This window comes from Protomyctophum parallelum, assembly GCF_964188405.1.
Source record: "Protomyctophum parallelum genome assembly, chromosome: 5".
Taxonomy (NCBI): domain Eukaryota; kingdom Metazoa; phylum Chordata; class Actinopteri; order Myctophiformes; family Myctophidae; genus Protomyctophum; species Protomyctophum parallelum.
Genome location: NC_139702.1, coordinates 17,223,596 through 17,239,778, shown reverse-complemented (window position 1 = coordinate 17,239,778; position 16,183 = coordinate 17,223,596). Strand labels below are relative to the sequence as shown.

At 43.9% G+C, this 16,183-nt stretch overlaps 2 protein-coding genes across 2 annotated transcripts in view; one reads left to right on the top strand and one right to left on the bottom strand.

Annotated features, from left to right (window-relative positions):
• Positions 1-16,183, top strand: part of rps15a (ribosomal protein S15a) — a 619,775-nt gene that overhangs the window by 499,498 nt on the left and 104,094 nt on the right. The window lies entirely within an intron of this gene.
• nomo (nodal modulator) overlaps positions 1-16,183 on the bottom strand; it is a 62,859-nt gene that overhangs the window by 32,530 nt on the left and 14,146 nt on the right. Inside the window, exons 9-17 of the mRNA XM_083765675.1 lie at positions 15,418-15,507; positions 8,183-8,288; positions 5,481-5,631; positions 4,258-4,447; positions 2,913-3,054; positions 2,397-2,528; positions 1,813-1,949; positions 443-530; positions 139-202 (exon numbers count right to left, since the gene is read on the bottom strand). Coding sequence (XP_083621801.1) covers positions 139-202; positions 443-530; positions 1,813-1,949; positions 2,397-2,528; positions 2,913-3,054; positions 4,258-4,447; positions 5,481-5,631; positions 8,183-8,288; positions 15,418-15,507 — 1,100 coding nt within the window. The remainder of the gene's footprint in view (positions 1-138; positions 203-442; positions 531-1,812; positions 1,950-2,396; positions 2,529-2,912; positions 3,055-4,257; positions 4,448-5,480; positions 5,632-8,182; positions 8,289-15,417; positions 15,508-16,183) is intronic.

The following is a 16,183-nucleotide window of genomic DNA, read 5'->3' as shown; positions in this document are numbered from 1 at the left end:
AGGGAATAACACATGGATGAACCAGAGAGCGAGAGAGAGCGACCGAGCGAGCGAGAGAGAGAGAGAGAGATGGAGGAGGAGGAGAGAGAAACGCAAAGACAAGATGGATGAGCGTGCAGCGGTTCAAACCGTACTTACGTGTCGTAAGTGTAGTAGTCCTGCTCGAACTGGTGGCAGGAGCGCGGGGTGACTTTGTAAACACCTGGTTGGGAGAAAAAATGACATTTTGAGATGATTTATCACTTTGTTCCCGTGTTATATTTAGTTGTGTGCCTGCAAGGCACCTTCTGGGGGCAAAACATGCTACTCCGATTATACACGAGAGAGAGAGAGGGTTAGGGTGCGTCTTGTTAGGCCACACGGGGTGCTATGTTTAGCTAACGGGAGGCGGTGGCGGGGTGCTATGTTTAGCTAACGGGAGGTGGTGGCGGGGGGGATTTACCGGGCTTGGAGAGGCAGAAGCGGTTGACTCCCTTAGAGAGGTTGTACACTCCGACGTTCTCGGGTTTGCTGCCGTCTTGGAAGAACTCCTGTGTGAACACAAAATGGTAAATGGTGCATTTATCCAAGGCGCTTTACATAGATTGTGCATTACATTCACACACACATTGTTTGTCATGTTTATTTCGAATATGCCAATAAACAGAACAATTCCTTGCATTTCACAATGAAGAATTAATTAAATTAAAATAGTTAACAAAAAAAAAAAAAAAAAAAAGTAAAATAAAATAAATAAATCTAAGCATATCGGAAAAGGAGTGAGAAGAAGTAAAAACTTATAAACTCCCACCCCTCTATAACTGAAATCACTCGCTGTATTCTGTGCCAGTTAAGCTGCTCTTCAAGAGTAATGCTAGTATACATATAAACATATGAACACCCATACATCCACATTATACATATCCAATGATTGTCTATTTTAATATATAGACAATTTAATACCAATATAACAAAACATTCTACACAAATATAATATAATATAATATAATATAATATAATATAATATAATATAATATAATATAATATACATAAATATAATATATTTTGAGTACTCGCTTTTGAAATAAATTTTCACATTCATACACAGATTGCGGCGGAAGCCATGCAAGGCACCAACCAGCACATCGGGAGCAATTTGGGGTTCAGTGTCTTGCCCAAGGACACTTCGACATGTAGACAGGAGGAGGAGCCGGGATTCGAACCGCCGACCCACGGATCATTGGAGACCTGCTCTACCTCCTGAGCCACAGTCGCCACACACACACACGTCGTCGACTAAAACTAACACGAAAAATGTTCGTCGACTACCTTTTCCACTGAGGAAAACTAAATGGAAACTAAATTAAAACTATGCTATGGTGAATAAAACTAAGACTAAATATACTGACAATTTTGTCAACAAATAAAAACTAGACTAAAATGTTAGGAAGGGACTAGTGGACAACAGATCCACTATAAGTCATTTTACACTTGGTTGCATGCTGAAAATAGCAGATCTACAAGCTCACAAAAGCGTCGCAGCGCAGCTATTTTCAGCAAGTGTAAAATAAGTCATTATGACGGCAACAAGGCCCGCAAAAATACATTTTAGTCGACTAAATCACCTGTAGATTTAGTCGACTAAAATCTTATGACATTTAGTCGACTAAAACTAGACTAACACCAATACATTCCAGGTGACTAAAATGTGACTAAAACTAAATGAAAACTATTCAGGAGACTATGACTAAAACTAGAATAGAAATTTGCTGCCAAAAACAACACTGACACACACACACACACACACACACACACACACACGGTGTTACTGACCAGAGTGATGGCGTGAGACAGTGAGCAGCGCAGAATGTAGCCGATCTGTCGGAACTCCACCCCGAGGACGTCCGACTCCAGAACCTCCACCTCCACAGACTTGTGTTTCCAACACCACTCTTCATGGGAGATACTGGCTGTGTTCACCACAGAGACACAACGTTAGGAGATACTGGATGGTGTTCACCACAAAGACACAACGTTAGGAGATACTGGATATGTTCACCACAGAGACACAACGTTAGGAGATACTGGATATGTTCACCACAGAGACACAACGTTAGGAGATACTGGCTGTGTTCACCACAGAGACACAACGTTAGGAGATACTGGATGTGTTCACCACAGAGACACAACGTTAGGAGATACTGGATGGTGTTCACCACAAAGACACAACGTTAGGAGACAAATTCTGGTGGGCCTTGATGCCGTCGTAATGACTGATCTTACACTTACTGAAAATAGCAGATCTACAAGCTCACAACGCGTCGCACTGCGACGCGTTGTGAGCTTGTATTCCCTGTTGCTGTTGTGAGCTTGTATTCCCTGTTGCACTAAATACGGTGTCCTAACTAACAACGAACCTTTGTATTTCCCCGGCAGGATGTTTTCGAAGGAGAAGCTGAGGGTGTCGGTGCTTCCCGAAAGACCCACGGTCCTCCTCTCACCCTGACGGCTCACTGGCTGCAACGTCACCGACAGGTCATCGCAGGACGCTGCAGGTCAAAAGGTCAGGAAAGGTACAAAGAAGAAGCAAAGATTTGAGTTAAAAGCGTTCGCTATGAAAGAATATATATATTCAAAGATTTGTGCCGCATTCACAATTTACAATTTAGGCATTTAGCAGACGCTCTTAATCCAGAGCGACTTACATTAAGCAAGAACAAAAAGCATGGGAATACATCACATAAAAACATTTATCATGAAACATGCGTAAGCTAAGAAAGTAACAGTGGAATATCTATATAATGAAACTATACATATAAATCTCACGAATATTCACGAAACAGCAGATCTACAAGCTCGTACAGCACGGCACTCGGTACCGCACTATGAGCTTGTAGATCTGCTATTTTTCAATGTGTATACCACCCGTTTACCTAGACAGTAGACTTTGCCCGACACCGAGGCCATGAACTGGGTGAAGAGCAGCTCGGAGATGGGCCGGTCCACCAGAGACATCTCCAGGGCTGCGGGCTGCAGAGCCAGTCCAGCCTTCACCTCCACCTCTGGGAGAGACACCTGATGGAGGCAGTAGGATAGTTCATTAGTTCAGACACCTGATGGAGGCAGTAGGATAGTTCATTAGTTCAGACACCTGATGGAGGCAGTAGGATAGTTCATTAGTTCAGACACCTGATGGAGGCAGTAGGATAGTTCATTAGCTGAGACACCTGATGGAGGCAGTAGGATAGTTCATTAGTTCAGAGACACCTGATGGAGGCAGTAGGATAGTTCATTAGTTCAGACACCTGATGGAGGCAGTAGGATAGTTCATTAGCTGAGACACCTGCCGACAACACGGAAGTACCCTCACTAAAAACACCGGGACAACGCTCCACACGTCCCAAACTCTTCTCCCTTCTGGCTCCAAAACTGTGGAATGCACGTCCCATTGCAGTCAGAACTGCAGCATCACTCCCAATCTTCCGCCGTAGTCTGAAAACCCACCTTTTCAGACTCCATCATGGCCCATAGCACTTACCCTACCCCCTTAGATAGCATTTCTGTAGACTTAGCATTTGATACATGTGATGTATTCCCATGCTTTTTTTTTGTTCTTGCTTAACTCCTTCAGCGCCACCTGGTGGTCACCAGTTTAGGCTCTGAGTGCCAATTCTCCCATTATAAAAAAAGAGAGGGCGTTAAAAAAAAAAAAAAAAAAAAAAAAATTGTAAAAAAAAGAAAGAAAAAATGTTCACGTCAAGGACCCCCAGAATTATATGTAATTGGCTGCCGACTGAAAATATGTAGTTCCAGGAACCCCCCCCTTAGTTTGATCATAAGATCAAATGACTGAATGTCAGTCTCCAGGTTGTCTTCAGAATATGTATGACACTGATTTACTGCAGTTGATTTAGTCAAACAAAATGTATTTTGTCTGCCCTTGATGCCGTCGTAATGACATATTTTACACTTCTTAAAATAGCAGATCTACAAGCTCACTGGGAGCTTGTAGATCAGCATGCAACTAATTGTAAAATGACTTATACTGGATCTCTTGTCCACTGGTCCCTTTCCTAACAATTTAGTCTAGTTTTTATTTGTTGACAAAATTTGTCAGTATATTTAGTCTTTTAGTCGTCATAGCTTAGTGTTAATTTAGTTTCCATGTAGTTTTCGTCAGTGGAAAAAGGCAGTCGGACGAACCTTTTCCGTCTTAAGTTTTAGTCGAGGAAAACAACACCGTTACCAATAATAACAGCTAAGATCGGTAAGCCTTACGTGGATGCTGTAGTCTCCGGGTTTGGCCTGGAAGCAGAACGCGCCCTGGTGGTCAGAGTCGGTGGTCTGGCTGCTGGACATGTTGTCCTGACCCCCTCCTCCCCGCGGGGTCAGGGTGACCTTGTAGCGACCCTGCTGCTTCATGCCCTCTGGAAGCTGGCTGACGGAGATCTGTCCACACGCACTGAACCTGGACAGACAGACGGACACAGGGTCAGATTATACACACACAAACACACACACCTCAATCTCATATGTAATCCACGTAAACAGTGGTGTAACTAAGTACATTTACATAAAGTAGCTATGATCAATATGTCAATTTTAATGACCTTTTTTTTTGTTTTTGGTATCCAGACAGCCAGCAATGAGTAAAACGCTCCCAAAACAATGTAGTCTCTGTGACACATCTAGGGGGCGCTGTGACACATCTAGGGGGCGCAATCTGCATTAAAAGATGTTCCTAGAAGCTTTGTCATTGGTCGGAAAAATAAATTTGAATTCCGGACTTTTTACTTGTAACAAAGTATTTCTACATTGCAGTAAAAAACTTTTACCGAAGTAAAACATTTTGAGTTCTTTTAACAGTTAATCCATTTGAACCCCTTTTGGTGTTATAGCATTACGTTATGCTTTAGCCATTTAAAAATAGCAGACCTACAAGCTCAAAGAACGACTGACTATAGAAACATAGCTTTTTCAGAATACTGTCATTTTCAAACAGACATTTTTAGAATCTGATCTCAGGTCAGAATGGGTTAACCCTCTTGTGACCAGAGAGGCCATAGATCCATAGATATTTAACCCTCTTGTGACCAGAGAGGCCATAGATCCATAGAGATTTAACCCTCTTGTGACCAGAGAGGCCATAGATCCATATAGATTTAACCCTCTTGTGACCAGAGAGGCCATAGATCCATAGATATTTAAAAAAGCAGATGCCTCATTGGCCCGCTGCAGTTGGTTGGATCGATGCGTGTTGAAGGAAGGGGCGGAGCCATCTACACCGGGGAGAGGAAGTATGCGCCCGGAAGAGTGGAAGGCTATACGTTACGTCACGCCGCCACTCAAGTGATTACTGGCCAATCAAAGCGCATCTTTTCCGGGACTTATCAGACCCCCCAACATGCACTCTGTGACGCAACGCTCATGCTTCCGCAGGGCTTAGCAAGGAATCTGGGGAAATGTTTGCCTTCCCTTGAGCACATTATACCCAGACCTACCCTGCTGTGATGATGTCAGGCAGCTGGGGCGTGTTGGGAGCAATCTTAACCGTGATTGGCTCAAAGTACATGAGCTCCTTCTGGGTGCGGATGGTGTAGGTCCCCGCGGTCATGTTCTCCAAGCGGTACGACCCGTCCTCCTTGGTGACCACTGAGGACAGACAGAGGGACAATTAGTCCTCCTTTGTGACCACTGAGGACAGACAGAGGGACAATTAGTCCTCCTTAGTGACCACTGAGGACAGACAGAGGGACAATTAGTCCTCCTTAGTGACCACTGAGGACAGACAGAAGGACAATTAGTCCTCCTTTGTGACCACTGAGGACAGACAGAGGGACAATTAGTCCTCCTTAGTGACCACTGAGGACAGACAGAGGGACAATTAGTCCTCCTTAGTGACCACTGAGGACAGACAGAGGGACAATTAGTCCTCCTTAGTGACCACTGAGGACAGACAGAGGGACAATTAGTCCTCCTTTGTGACCACTGAGGACAGACAGAGGGACAATTAGTCCTCCTTTGTGACCACTGAGGACAGACAGAGGGACAATTAGTCCTCCTTTGTGACCACTGAGGACAGACAGAGGGACAATTAGTCCTCCTTAGTGACCACTGAGGACAGACAGAGGGACAATTAGTCCTCCTTGGTGACCACTGAGGACAGACAGAGGGACAATTAGTCCTCCTTGGTGACCACTGAGGACAGACAGAGGGACAATTAGTCCTCCTTAGTGACCACTGAGGACAGACAGAGGGACAATTAGTCCTCCTTAGTGACCACTGAGGACAGACAGAGGGACAATTAGTCCTCCTTTGTGACCACTGAGGACAGACAGAGGGACAATTAGTCCTCCTTTGTGACCACTGAGGACAGACAGAGGGACAATTAGTCCTCCTTGGTGACCACTGAGGACAGACAGAGGGACAATTAGTCCTCCTTTGTGACCACTGAGGACAGACAGAGGGACAATTAGTCCTCCTTAGTGACCACTGAGGACAGACAGAGGGACAATTAGTCCTCCTTTGTGACCACTGAGGACAGACAGAGGGACAATTAGTCCTCCTTTGTGACCACTGAGGACAGACAGAGGGACAATTAGTCCTCCTTTGTGACCACTGAGGACAGACAGAGGGACAATTAGTCCTCCTTGCAGTGTTGTTTTCGTCGACTAAAACTAAGATGAAAAATGTTCGTCGACTACCTTTTTTCACTGACAAAAACTAAATAAAAACTAAATGAAGGCTATCTATGATGACTAAAACTAAGACTAAATATACTGACAATTTCGTCAACAAATAAAAACTAGACTAAAATGTTAGTAAGGGACTAGTGGACAAGAGATCCAGTTTTATGCTGGGTTGCATGCTGAAAATAGCAGATATACAATCTCACAATGCGTCGCGCTGCGACGCGTTGTGAGATTGTATATCAGCAACCAAGTGTAAAATGACTTATACTGGATATCTTGTCCACTAGTCCCTTCCTAACATTTTAGTCTAGTTTTTATTTGTTGACATAATTGTCAGTATATTTAGTCTTAGTTTTATTCACCATAGCATAGTTTTAATTTAGTTTCCATTTAGTTTTCTTCAGTGGAAAAGGTAGTCGACGAACATTTTTCGTCTTAGTTTTAGTCGACGAAAACAACACTGATGCCATCTGGGACAAGGAATAGGAGATGCAGATTTTGTCTACTGTATTGTTCTCTGCTGGACCCTCTCAGGTTTTGTCTACTGTATTGTTCTCTGCTGGACCCTCAGGTTTTGTCTACTGTATTGTTCTCTGCTGGACCCTCAGGTTTTGTCTACTGTATTGTTCTCTGCTGGACCCTCTCAGGTTTTGTCTACTGTATTGTTCTCTGCTGGACCCTCAGGTTTTGTCTACTGTATTGTTCTCTGCTGGACCCTCTCAGGTTTTGTCTACTGTATTGTTCTCTGCTGGACCCTCTCAGGTTTTGTCTACTGTATTGTTCTCTGCTGGACCCTCTACTGTATTGTTCTCTGCTGGACCCTCTCAGGTTTTGTCTACTGTATTGTTCTCTGCTGGACCCTCAGGTTTTGTCTACTGTATTGTTCTCTGCTGGACCCTCTCAGGTTTTGTCTACTGTATTGTTCTCTGCTGGACCCTCTCAGGTTTTGTCTACTGTATTGTTCTCTGCTGGACCCTCTCAGGTTTTGTCTACTGTATTGTTCTCTGCTGGACCCTCTCAGGTTTTGTCTACTGTATTGTTCTCTGCTGGACCCTCTCAGGTTTTGTCTACTGTATTGTTCTCTGCTGGACCCTCTCAGGTTTTGTCTACTGTATTGTTCTCTGCTGGACCCTCAGGTTTTGTCTACTGTATTGTTCTCTGCTGGACCCTCTCAGGTTTTGTCTACTGTATTGTTCTCTGCTGGACCCTCTCCAAAACGAGACGATACATATAACGGGGGTATCCTTTCAATAAAGTTTCATAATTGAGAAAGAGAAAAATAATTGTGTTATTTTTTTAATCTGCTGCTTTCTTCCGTTTTAGCGATTTTAGCCATTTTGACACGGGGGGGGAGGGGCGGGGGCATTCGAACATGGGGCTAAATATGTTTTTGATTACATTTTATAGCCATTTCTTTTTGGTGTTGGCATCATGTTATGCTTTAGCAAATTGAAAAATAGCAGATCTACAAGCTCATAGCGCGCCACCGAGTGCAGGCATAGTCGGGTTACCTTTGATCTGGTTGTTGAGATACACCGTGGCGTCAGGAAGCCCCTCCCCCTCCAAGCTGTTGAGGACCCGGCCCGTCACCGAGAACCCCATCACACGGAAAATAGGCTGCAGGGGGACAATGAACCAGGGGTTAAAGGTCACAGAGAACCCAATGAACCAGGGGTTAAAGGTCACAGAGAACCCAATGAACCAGGGGTTAAAGGTCACAGAGAACCCCATCACACGGAAAATAGGCTGCAGGGGGACAATGAACCAGGGGTTAAAGGTCACAGAGAACCCCATCACACGGAAAATAGGCTGCAGGGGGACAATGAACCAGGGGTTAAAGGTCACAGAGAAATCCATCACACGGAAAATAGGCTGCAGAGAGAAACAATGAACCAGGGGTTAAAGGTCACCGAGAACCCCATCACACGGAAAATAGGCTGCAGGGGGACAATGAACCAGGGGTTAAAGGTCACAGAGAACCCAATGAACCAGGGGTTAAAGGTCACAGAGAACCCCATCACACGGAAGATAGGCTGCAGGGGGACAATGAACCAGGGGTTAAAGGTCACAGAGAACCCCATCACACGGAAGATAGGCTGCAGGGGGACAATGAACCAGGGGTTAAAGGTCACACTAAGGCATTCACTTCTAGTCATTTTTACTAGTTGACTAGTCGACTAGTTGTTTAACCCATTTTGACCTGAGATCAGATTTTAAAAAAAAGTCTGTTTGAAAATGACAGTTTTCTGAAAAAGCTATGTTTCTCAGTCAGTCGTTCTTCGATTTTTCAAAAATAGCAGACCTACTACAAGCTCTTAGCGCGCCACTCGGTGGCGCGCTATGAGCTTGTAGATCTGCTATTTTTCAATAAAAATATAACAATGCTAACACCAAAAGGGGTTAACTGTTCAGTAGTATTCAGGTAGTATCAGAATTTAAATATCTTGGAATTACACTAGACTCAAACTTTTTTTTTTTTTTTTAAGATATTTTTTTGCGGCTTACGCCTTTTATTGTTTTTTTTTGAAGGGACAGACAGTAGGCTGACAGGAAACGGGAGAGAGATGGGGGAAGACATGCAGTAAAGGCCGTGTCGGGCTCGGGAGTCGAACCCGCGGCACACTGCGACTGGATTACCAGTCGGGTGCCCAGACGGTTACGCCACCGCCTGGGCCACTAGACTCAAACTTGACATTTAAAAAGCATGTTATAAAAATGTAGCCAATAAAATCAAATTCAATTTATCCAATTTCAGACACATATAAGACCATAATCTAACAACAGATGCAGCTAAACTCTTCATGCATTCACACATAACCTACTGTTTCACAACCCCGTCAGAGACAAACCAGACAACTTTAAAACCCATAGAATCACTGTACAAACAGACATTAAAAACACTGGATCAAAAGCCCATCCGTTAACCACCATTGCCATATAGTTCAAAAGTACAACTTATTTAATTTTAACAGCTTCAAACACTTTGCAGATTCTTGTCTCATGTTTAAGATCTTAAAGGACAACTTTAGTTTTTTTCAACCAAGGTTCATGTTTTAGGTTGTTATTAGAGAAACTAAAAGGTGAGTGTTATTTTTTTTCATTTGCTGCTTTCTTTCGTTTTAGGGATTTTAGCTCTTTTTGACAGGGGGGGCGGGGGCATTCGAGCATGAGGCAAAATGTGTATTTTTTTACAACATTTTATGGTGATTTATTTTTGTATTATTTACTATAGTCCTAATAAACCCCAGGAAATTACATCTGGCCACAGAAGATCACAGGATCTACTGAATGTGAAGGTAGCCTACTGGGGGGAGGCTTATACTGTGTGTATAGGCTCAATATGTCAGTTTGACACATTCAATAGTTCCTGTGATCTTTTGTGGTCTTGGGCTTTATTAGGACTATAGTAAATAATAAAAAAATAAATCGCCATAATATTTTGTAAAAAAACACATATTTAGCCCCATGCTCGAATGCCCCCGCCCCCCTGTCAAAAACTGCTAAAATCCCAAAAACGAAAGAAAGCAGCAAATGAAAGAAAATGAACACTCACCTTTTAGTTTCTCTAATAACCTAAAACATGAAACTTAGTTGAAAAAAACTAAAGTTGTCCTTTAAATGGACTTGCCACTGAACCAGTTCATAGATCGAAGGGACAGTGGTGACAGAGCAACAAGGGCGACTACCAGAGGAGACTGAAGTGCCAATCAGACGTAGTGTGTTTGGTAAAACGGTCTTCTCTGTTAGAGCCTCCCATCACTGGAACAGTCTCTGTTAGAGGAGCCTCCCATCACTGGAACAGTCTCTGTCAGAGCCTCCCATCACTGGAACAGTCTCCCCACAGAATTAAGAGAGGCCTCCAACTATCTGACCTTAAAATTCAACCTGAAAAGGGGGCTAAAAACAACTCAAATCTGTAATCATGAGTAACTATCAGCACTATTTAGTATTTATCACCGGTGTCATTTCTCACTTCACTTTGCCGTTGTTCTGTCCCCTGTACCATGTTGATCTGTTCCTGTATTGTACTGTATTGTCAGGGTTTCCTGCACAATGTTGTTGGCATGGCGCTGCGCCATGCTTGAAATAAATTGCGCCATGCCAAGCTAGGGGGCTAGTGAATCATGGTGTGTGTGTGATATGAAATGTCCAGTACCTCCCCAGTACCTCCCCCAGTGCCTCCCCCAGTGCCTCCCCCAGTGTCTGCCCAGTGGCTCCCCAGTACCTCCCCTGAGTGCCTCCCCAGTGTCCCCTGAGTGCCTCCCCAGTGTCCCCTGAGTGCCTCCCCAGTGTCCCCTGAGTGCCTCCCCAGTGTCCCCTGAGTGCCTCCCCAGTGTCCCCCTGAGTGCCTCCCCAGTGTCCCCTGAGTGCCTCCCCAGTGTCCCCCTGAGTGCCTCCCCAGTGTCCCCCTGAGTGCCTCCCCAGTGTCCCCCTGAGTGCCTCCTCAGTGTCCCCCTGAGTGCCTCCCCAGTGTCCCCCTGAGTGCCTCCCCAGTGTCCCCTGAGTGCCTCCCCAGTGTCCCCCTGAGTGCCTCCCCAGTGTCTCCCCAGTGGCTGCAGTTTCTCCCCAGTGCCTCCCCAGTGTCTCCCCAGTGCCTCCCCAGTGTCTCCCCAGTGTCCCCCTGAGTGCCTCCCCAATGTCTCCCCAGTGCCTCCCCAGTGCCTCCCCACCTCACAACAGCACAACACCAGTCCTCCACATCCATAAAATAAATCTAGGCTATAGTTTCACAAGTGCCTATGCAGCCTATATGCACAACCAATTGTTTTAATGCAAAGTGGTATATATTATATTCTGTGAAATGTTTCAGGGTTTCCTGCACAATGTTGTTGGCATGGCGCTGTACCATGCTTGAAATAAATCGCGCCATGCCAAGCTTTTTTTTTTTTTTAGGGGGCTAGTGAATCATGGTGTGTGTGTGTGATATGAAATGTCCAGTACCTCCCCAGAGCCTCCCCAGTGCCACCCCAGTGTCTGCCCAGTGGCTCCCCCAGAGCCTCCCCAGTGCCACCCCAGTGGCTCAGTGGCTTTCGCCGCGCGTGCTCCCAGCACCATGCCAAAGCTTTTTCCTGCAGGAAACACTGATTGTATTGTGTTTTTGTATGGACATGGTGTTGGGGCATCAACGCATGGTGTTGTGTGCAGGCACACTACACTTTGTCCTCCTTTTATCTGTATTGTGTTTTTGTATGGACGTAGTGTTGGGTGCTTGCACATATGCACACATGGCATCAACACATGGTGTTGTGTGCAGGCACACTACACTTTGTCCTTTTTATCATTCATTTTTTAAGAGCCTGCCCAGGGACTACAGATGAAATTTAGCTTCGGCTAACTCTGGCCCATTTACATTGATGTGAAAACTGACATGTTGATTAATGAGCTTTGTCCTTGTGAAAAAATAATACCTTTTTTTACATACCTATTATGTAAAAATAATACCAATAAAATAACTGTGTACATTGGTGACTATAACTATAATCTACCTGATCTTGAGGCCTACAAAATCGGGGGGGAAAATATTTAATTTGTTTTATCAACTAGTCAACTAGTACCAAAAAGGTTGACTAGTGGATTTACTAGTCAATTTACTAGTCGAGCAATGGTTGGTCGATTTACTAGTCGACTAGTAAACTAGTCGACTAGATGCTTAATGAATGCCCTAGTTGACATTAAAGGTGTAGGGAAACGGAAATGGTGATCAATTAATTTTGACGTTTCAACATGAAACACCGGTCTGAAGTTTCTGAACCAATCAGAGTGTCGCATCCCTTCAGGCGATGGGACGGTAGCTAGGGACGGTAGCTATGCTATACACAACACGCATGGTGTGTGTTTGTTTACAAATCAGATTGTCGGCCAGCTACACCAGTTTACCGTTATGTGGCTTATTTCTACCCTATAATGTTTTCAGATACATATAAACTTTATTACAGGCTCGTGGCCCACAAGGTAAGACAGTACAGTAGGGATCACAAATACGAGAATACAAATAAAATAAAAATACAGTACATTTACCCAGCCCCACAGGTTACCACTCTAGGCGAGGTACTCATGCCAGTGTCCTCTGATGGTAGAAGTGTACCTTACAGAACTACGGCCTGGGTCTGTCAACTGACCAATGAGTCCATTCAGTGTCCTCTGATGGTAGAAGTGTACCTTACAGAACTACGGCCTGGGTCTGTCATGAATTTAAATGTCAAGTTCCTCAACAGAGCCATGAAAGTAGTGAGTCCCAATGAACAGAAAAGCCCACTGGCTCTAGTGCTCCTTGGTTTTTTTAACAGTATATGAAGACAGTCATTATAGGCTACTTGCAGTTTGCGTAAGCTCTCCTTCTTGTACTTTACCCACAGTGGAGCTGTGTAGAGAGGGGTGCAATGAGCTCTAAAGAGGTTTACCTTAACATCCGTAGTACAATGGTGAAATTTATGGACCAACATGTTGGCTTGTACATAAAGCATTCTCCTCTGTCTAAACATGTCCTTCATCATATGATGAATTCCTGTTCTGTTCTTTGGCTACATAGAAATGTCTATTTGTATGTCTCTAAATGTTTGTATGTCTCTAAATGTTTTGATGAATTGAACAATGTGGACCCTGTTGTAAACAAGTGTAATGCTTAATTGGGTCGTCCACTCACAGTTAACAGTCTTTGTATTGAGTTTGTGCTTAAAATGTACTGTAAATTATACAAACTGTTAATAAATATTTCAATCAATCAATCCTCTAAGGTATCTGTTATGATATGCCCAAGATATTTTGTAATTTTGGACACACCCATAATTTGACCAGACAGATGAAAGGCAGGAAACTTAAGTTCCAGATCTTCTTTAGTACTACATATGAGTATCATGCTCTTCTTGGCATTATACTGAATATCAAAGTCAATACCGTAATTTGTACATATATTGAGTAGCTGTTGGAACCCACTGCTACTTGGGGAAAGTATGGCAAGGTCATCCGCGTACATAAAATGATTAATTAGGCTATCACCCATCACACAACCTGTTTTGCCCCCCCCCCCCCCCCCAGCTGCATTGACAGGCCGTCCATATATAAATTGAAGAGGGCTGGGGATAAAATCCCCCCCTGCCTGACGCCATTACCCACCCTAAAGGGGGTGGATAATGTGCTCCCCCATTTTACCTGCATTTTCTGGTTAGCATACCAGTAGACAAGAATGCGTAATAAACAGTTTGGCACACCCCTAAGCTTGAGCTTATTAAAAAGCTTGTAGTGATGGATTCGGTCAAAGGCTCTCGACGCATCAATAAAACCAACCAGCATAGTAGAGCCCTGCCTTCTATAGGTCTCCACTGCTTCTTTCAGAGCATAAATACATAAGTCTGTACTATGTTTGGGCTTGAAGCCAAACTGATTGTCAGTGGTGGAAATGTAAATACTTAATCTATCAAGGAGTAGTTTTTTCTAGTACTTTAGACACAATACTGGCAAGAGCTATGGGTCTGTAGTTATCTATACTCCCTACTTTCCCAGCTTTGTCTTTTATTATGGGAACCAGAACGACAGACAGCATGGAGTCTGGTAAAGTGCCATGAGTCAACATCCCAGAGAAGCAGGTAGACAACAACACTGCCAATCTGGGACCAGCTAGCTTTAAGTGCTCTGCTGTAATATTGTCCAGACCACTGGATTTTCTGTCAGCAAGTTGCTGTATGGCATTAACAACCTCGTGGGTGTTAAAAAAAGTACTTTCTTCTTCTATAGTGCCTATATGAAAAGGCTCACCTCTAACACAATTAAATAATGTCGCATAATGCTGCCTCCAGAGGGCAGCGATGCCTACTGGATCCGTTACCCCCTCTACATTACAAGGGAGAGCTGCTTTAGCCCTGTTAAGGGACTTTACCTCTTTCCTAAAGTTAGTGATGTCATTATCAAATTATTATTTTATTAGTGCTCAGCCATAGACTGAGCACTCGGGGACTGCTCTTGTTTGCTTATAAACCTTAATGCATATTTGTACTTTGCATTAGTTTTATTTTTATGTTCAAGGACAGGTCCCTGTCTGGGCCTGCCATCTATTACCCAGGCCTTATGGGCCTCATTTGCCTCTGCATGGTGGCTAGCTACAAATTTATGAGACAATCTGAGATACATATTTTAGCGTGATGATTGAGTTTAAACCGAGTAATACACTGTCTGGATGTTATCTTGAATGGGAATAAAAACGGAGTATTCTGTAATCAGTAGCAGCTGTGTTGGACGGATGCGCAGATATGGGGAATTAAACGGGTGAGCTTCATTTTTATTGGCTTTTATCGATGTGTATCTCTACACATCATCACGCAGCACGTTTTCGTTTTAATAAATAAATAAAACAATCGTTTTTATGGACCTTTGATATAAAAACACACAGAAATGATAATTTTCCCATTTTTTTGGCATCCATTGTTAGGTATGCCCATATGATGACCACGGATATGGTCTAAAAGTGTGAAAACCGTCTTTTTCATTTCACTACGCCTTTAAGGCCTCAGAGGCACTTACTCATCGGGCAAGTACAGGTTCGGCCCTTTTTTAAACTAGCTCCTCGCCACTCGTCCTACACACTTCCACTGGGTCTGAGCATAGATGTATAAATAACCGAGACGCAATGCAATGCAAATGGATGGGAGGGGGATTCCGGTGCCGTCTCCATTAAGTATATATCTATGCTCAAAACGAAAGTGTGTAGGGCGGGGGGCGAGGAGCTAGTTTAATATGGTATTTTATTCCTTACCAGGAGCTTCAAGCTGTTGTGCTCCACCTTGAAGTCCATCCGAGACGGAGCGACGTCGAAGGTTATCCTCTCTCCTCGGTAGAACGGCACCTGGTCAAAGGTTAAAGGTTAAAGGTTATCCTCTCTCCTCGGTAGAACGGCACCTGGTTAAAGGTTATCCTCTCTCCTCGGTAGAAACCAGGGGGGCAGTCAGACAGATATTAAACCAGGGGGGGCAGTCAGACAGATATTTAACCAGGGGGGCAGTCAGACAGATATTAAACCAGGGGGGCAGTCAGACAGATATTAAACCAGGGGGGCAGTCAGACAGATATTTAACCAGGGGGGCAGTCAGACAGATATTTAACCAGGGGGGCAGTCAGACAGATATTTAACCAGGGGGGCAGTCAGACAGATATTTAACCAGGGGGGCAGTCAGACAGATATTAAACCAGGGGGGCAGTCAGACAGATATTTAACCAGGGGGGCAGTCAGACAGATATTTTGTGAAGCCACAAGGAAATCGGGATTTCCTGAAAGTTCATATAATGGCCTGTTGTGGCGCTGTCATTGGGCCCAAAAAACCCATAGAAAAAAAAAGCCCCATAGAGGTCCATGTATTTGGGCCCAACTTCACCTAGACTGTATTACCTTAATAAACATGGTCATGAATACTTTCTGCTTCCAGTCACTAGTTTAAAGTCTCATTTCTAATGTCATAATATTCTTTTTGTTAAATTATGGTCCCATTTATAAAAAGAAATGACCATAAAGTTGCGTATCTAGA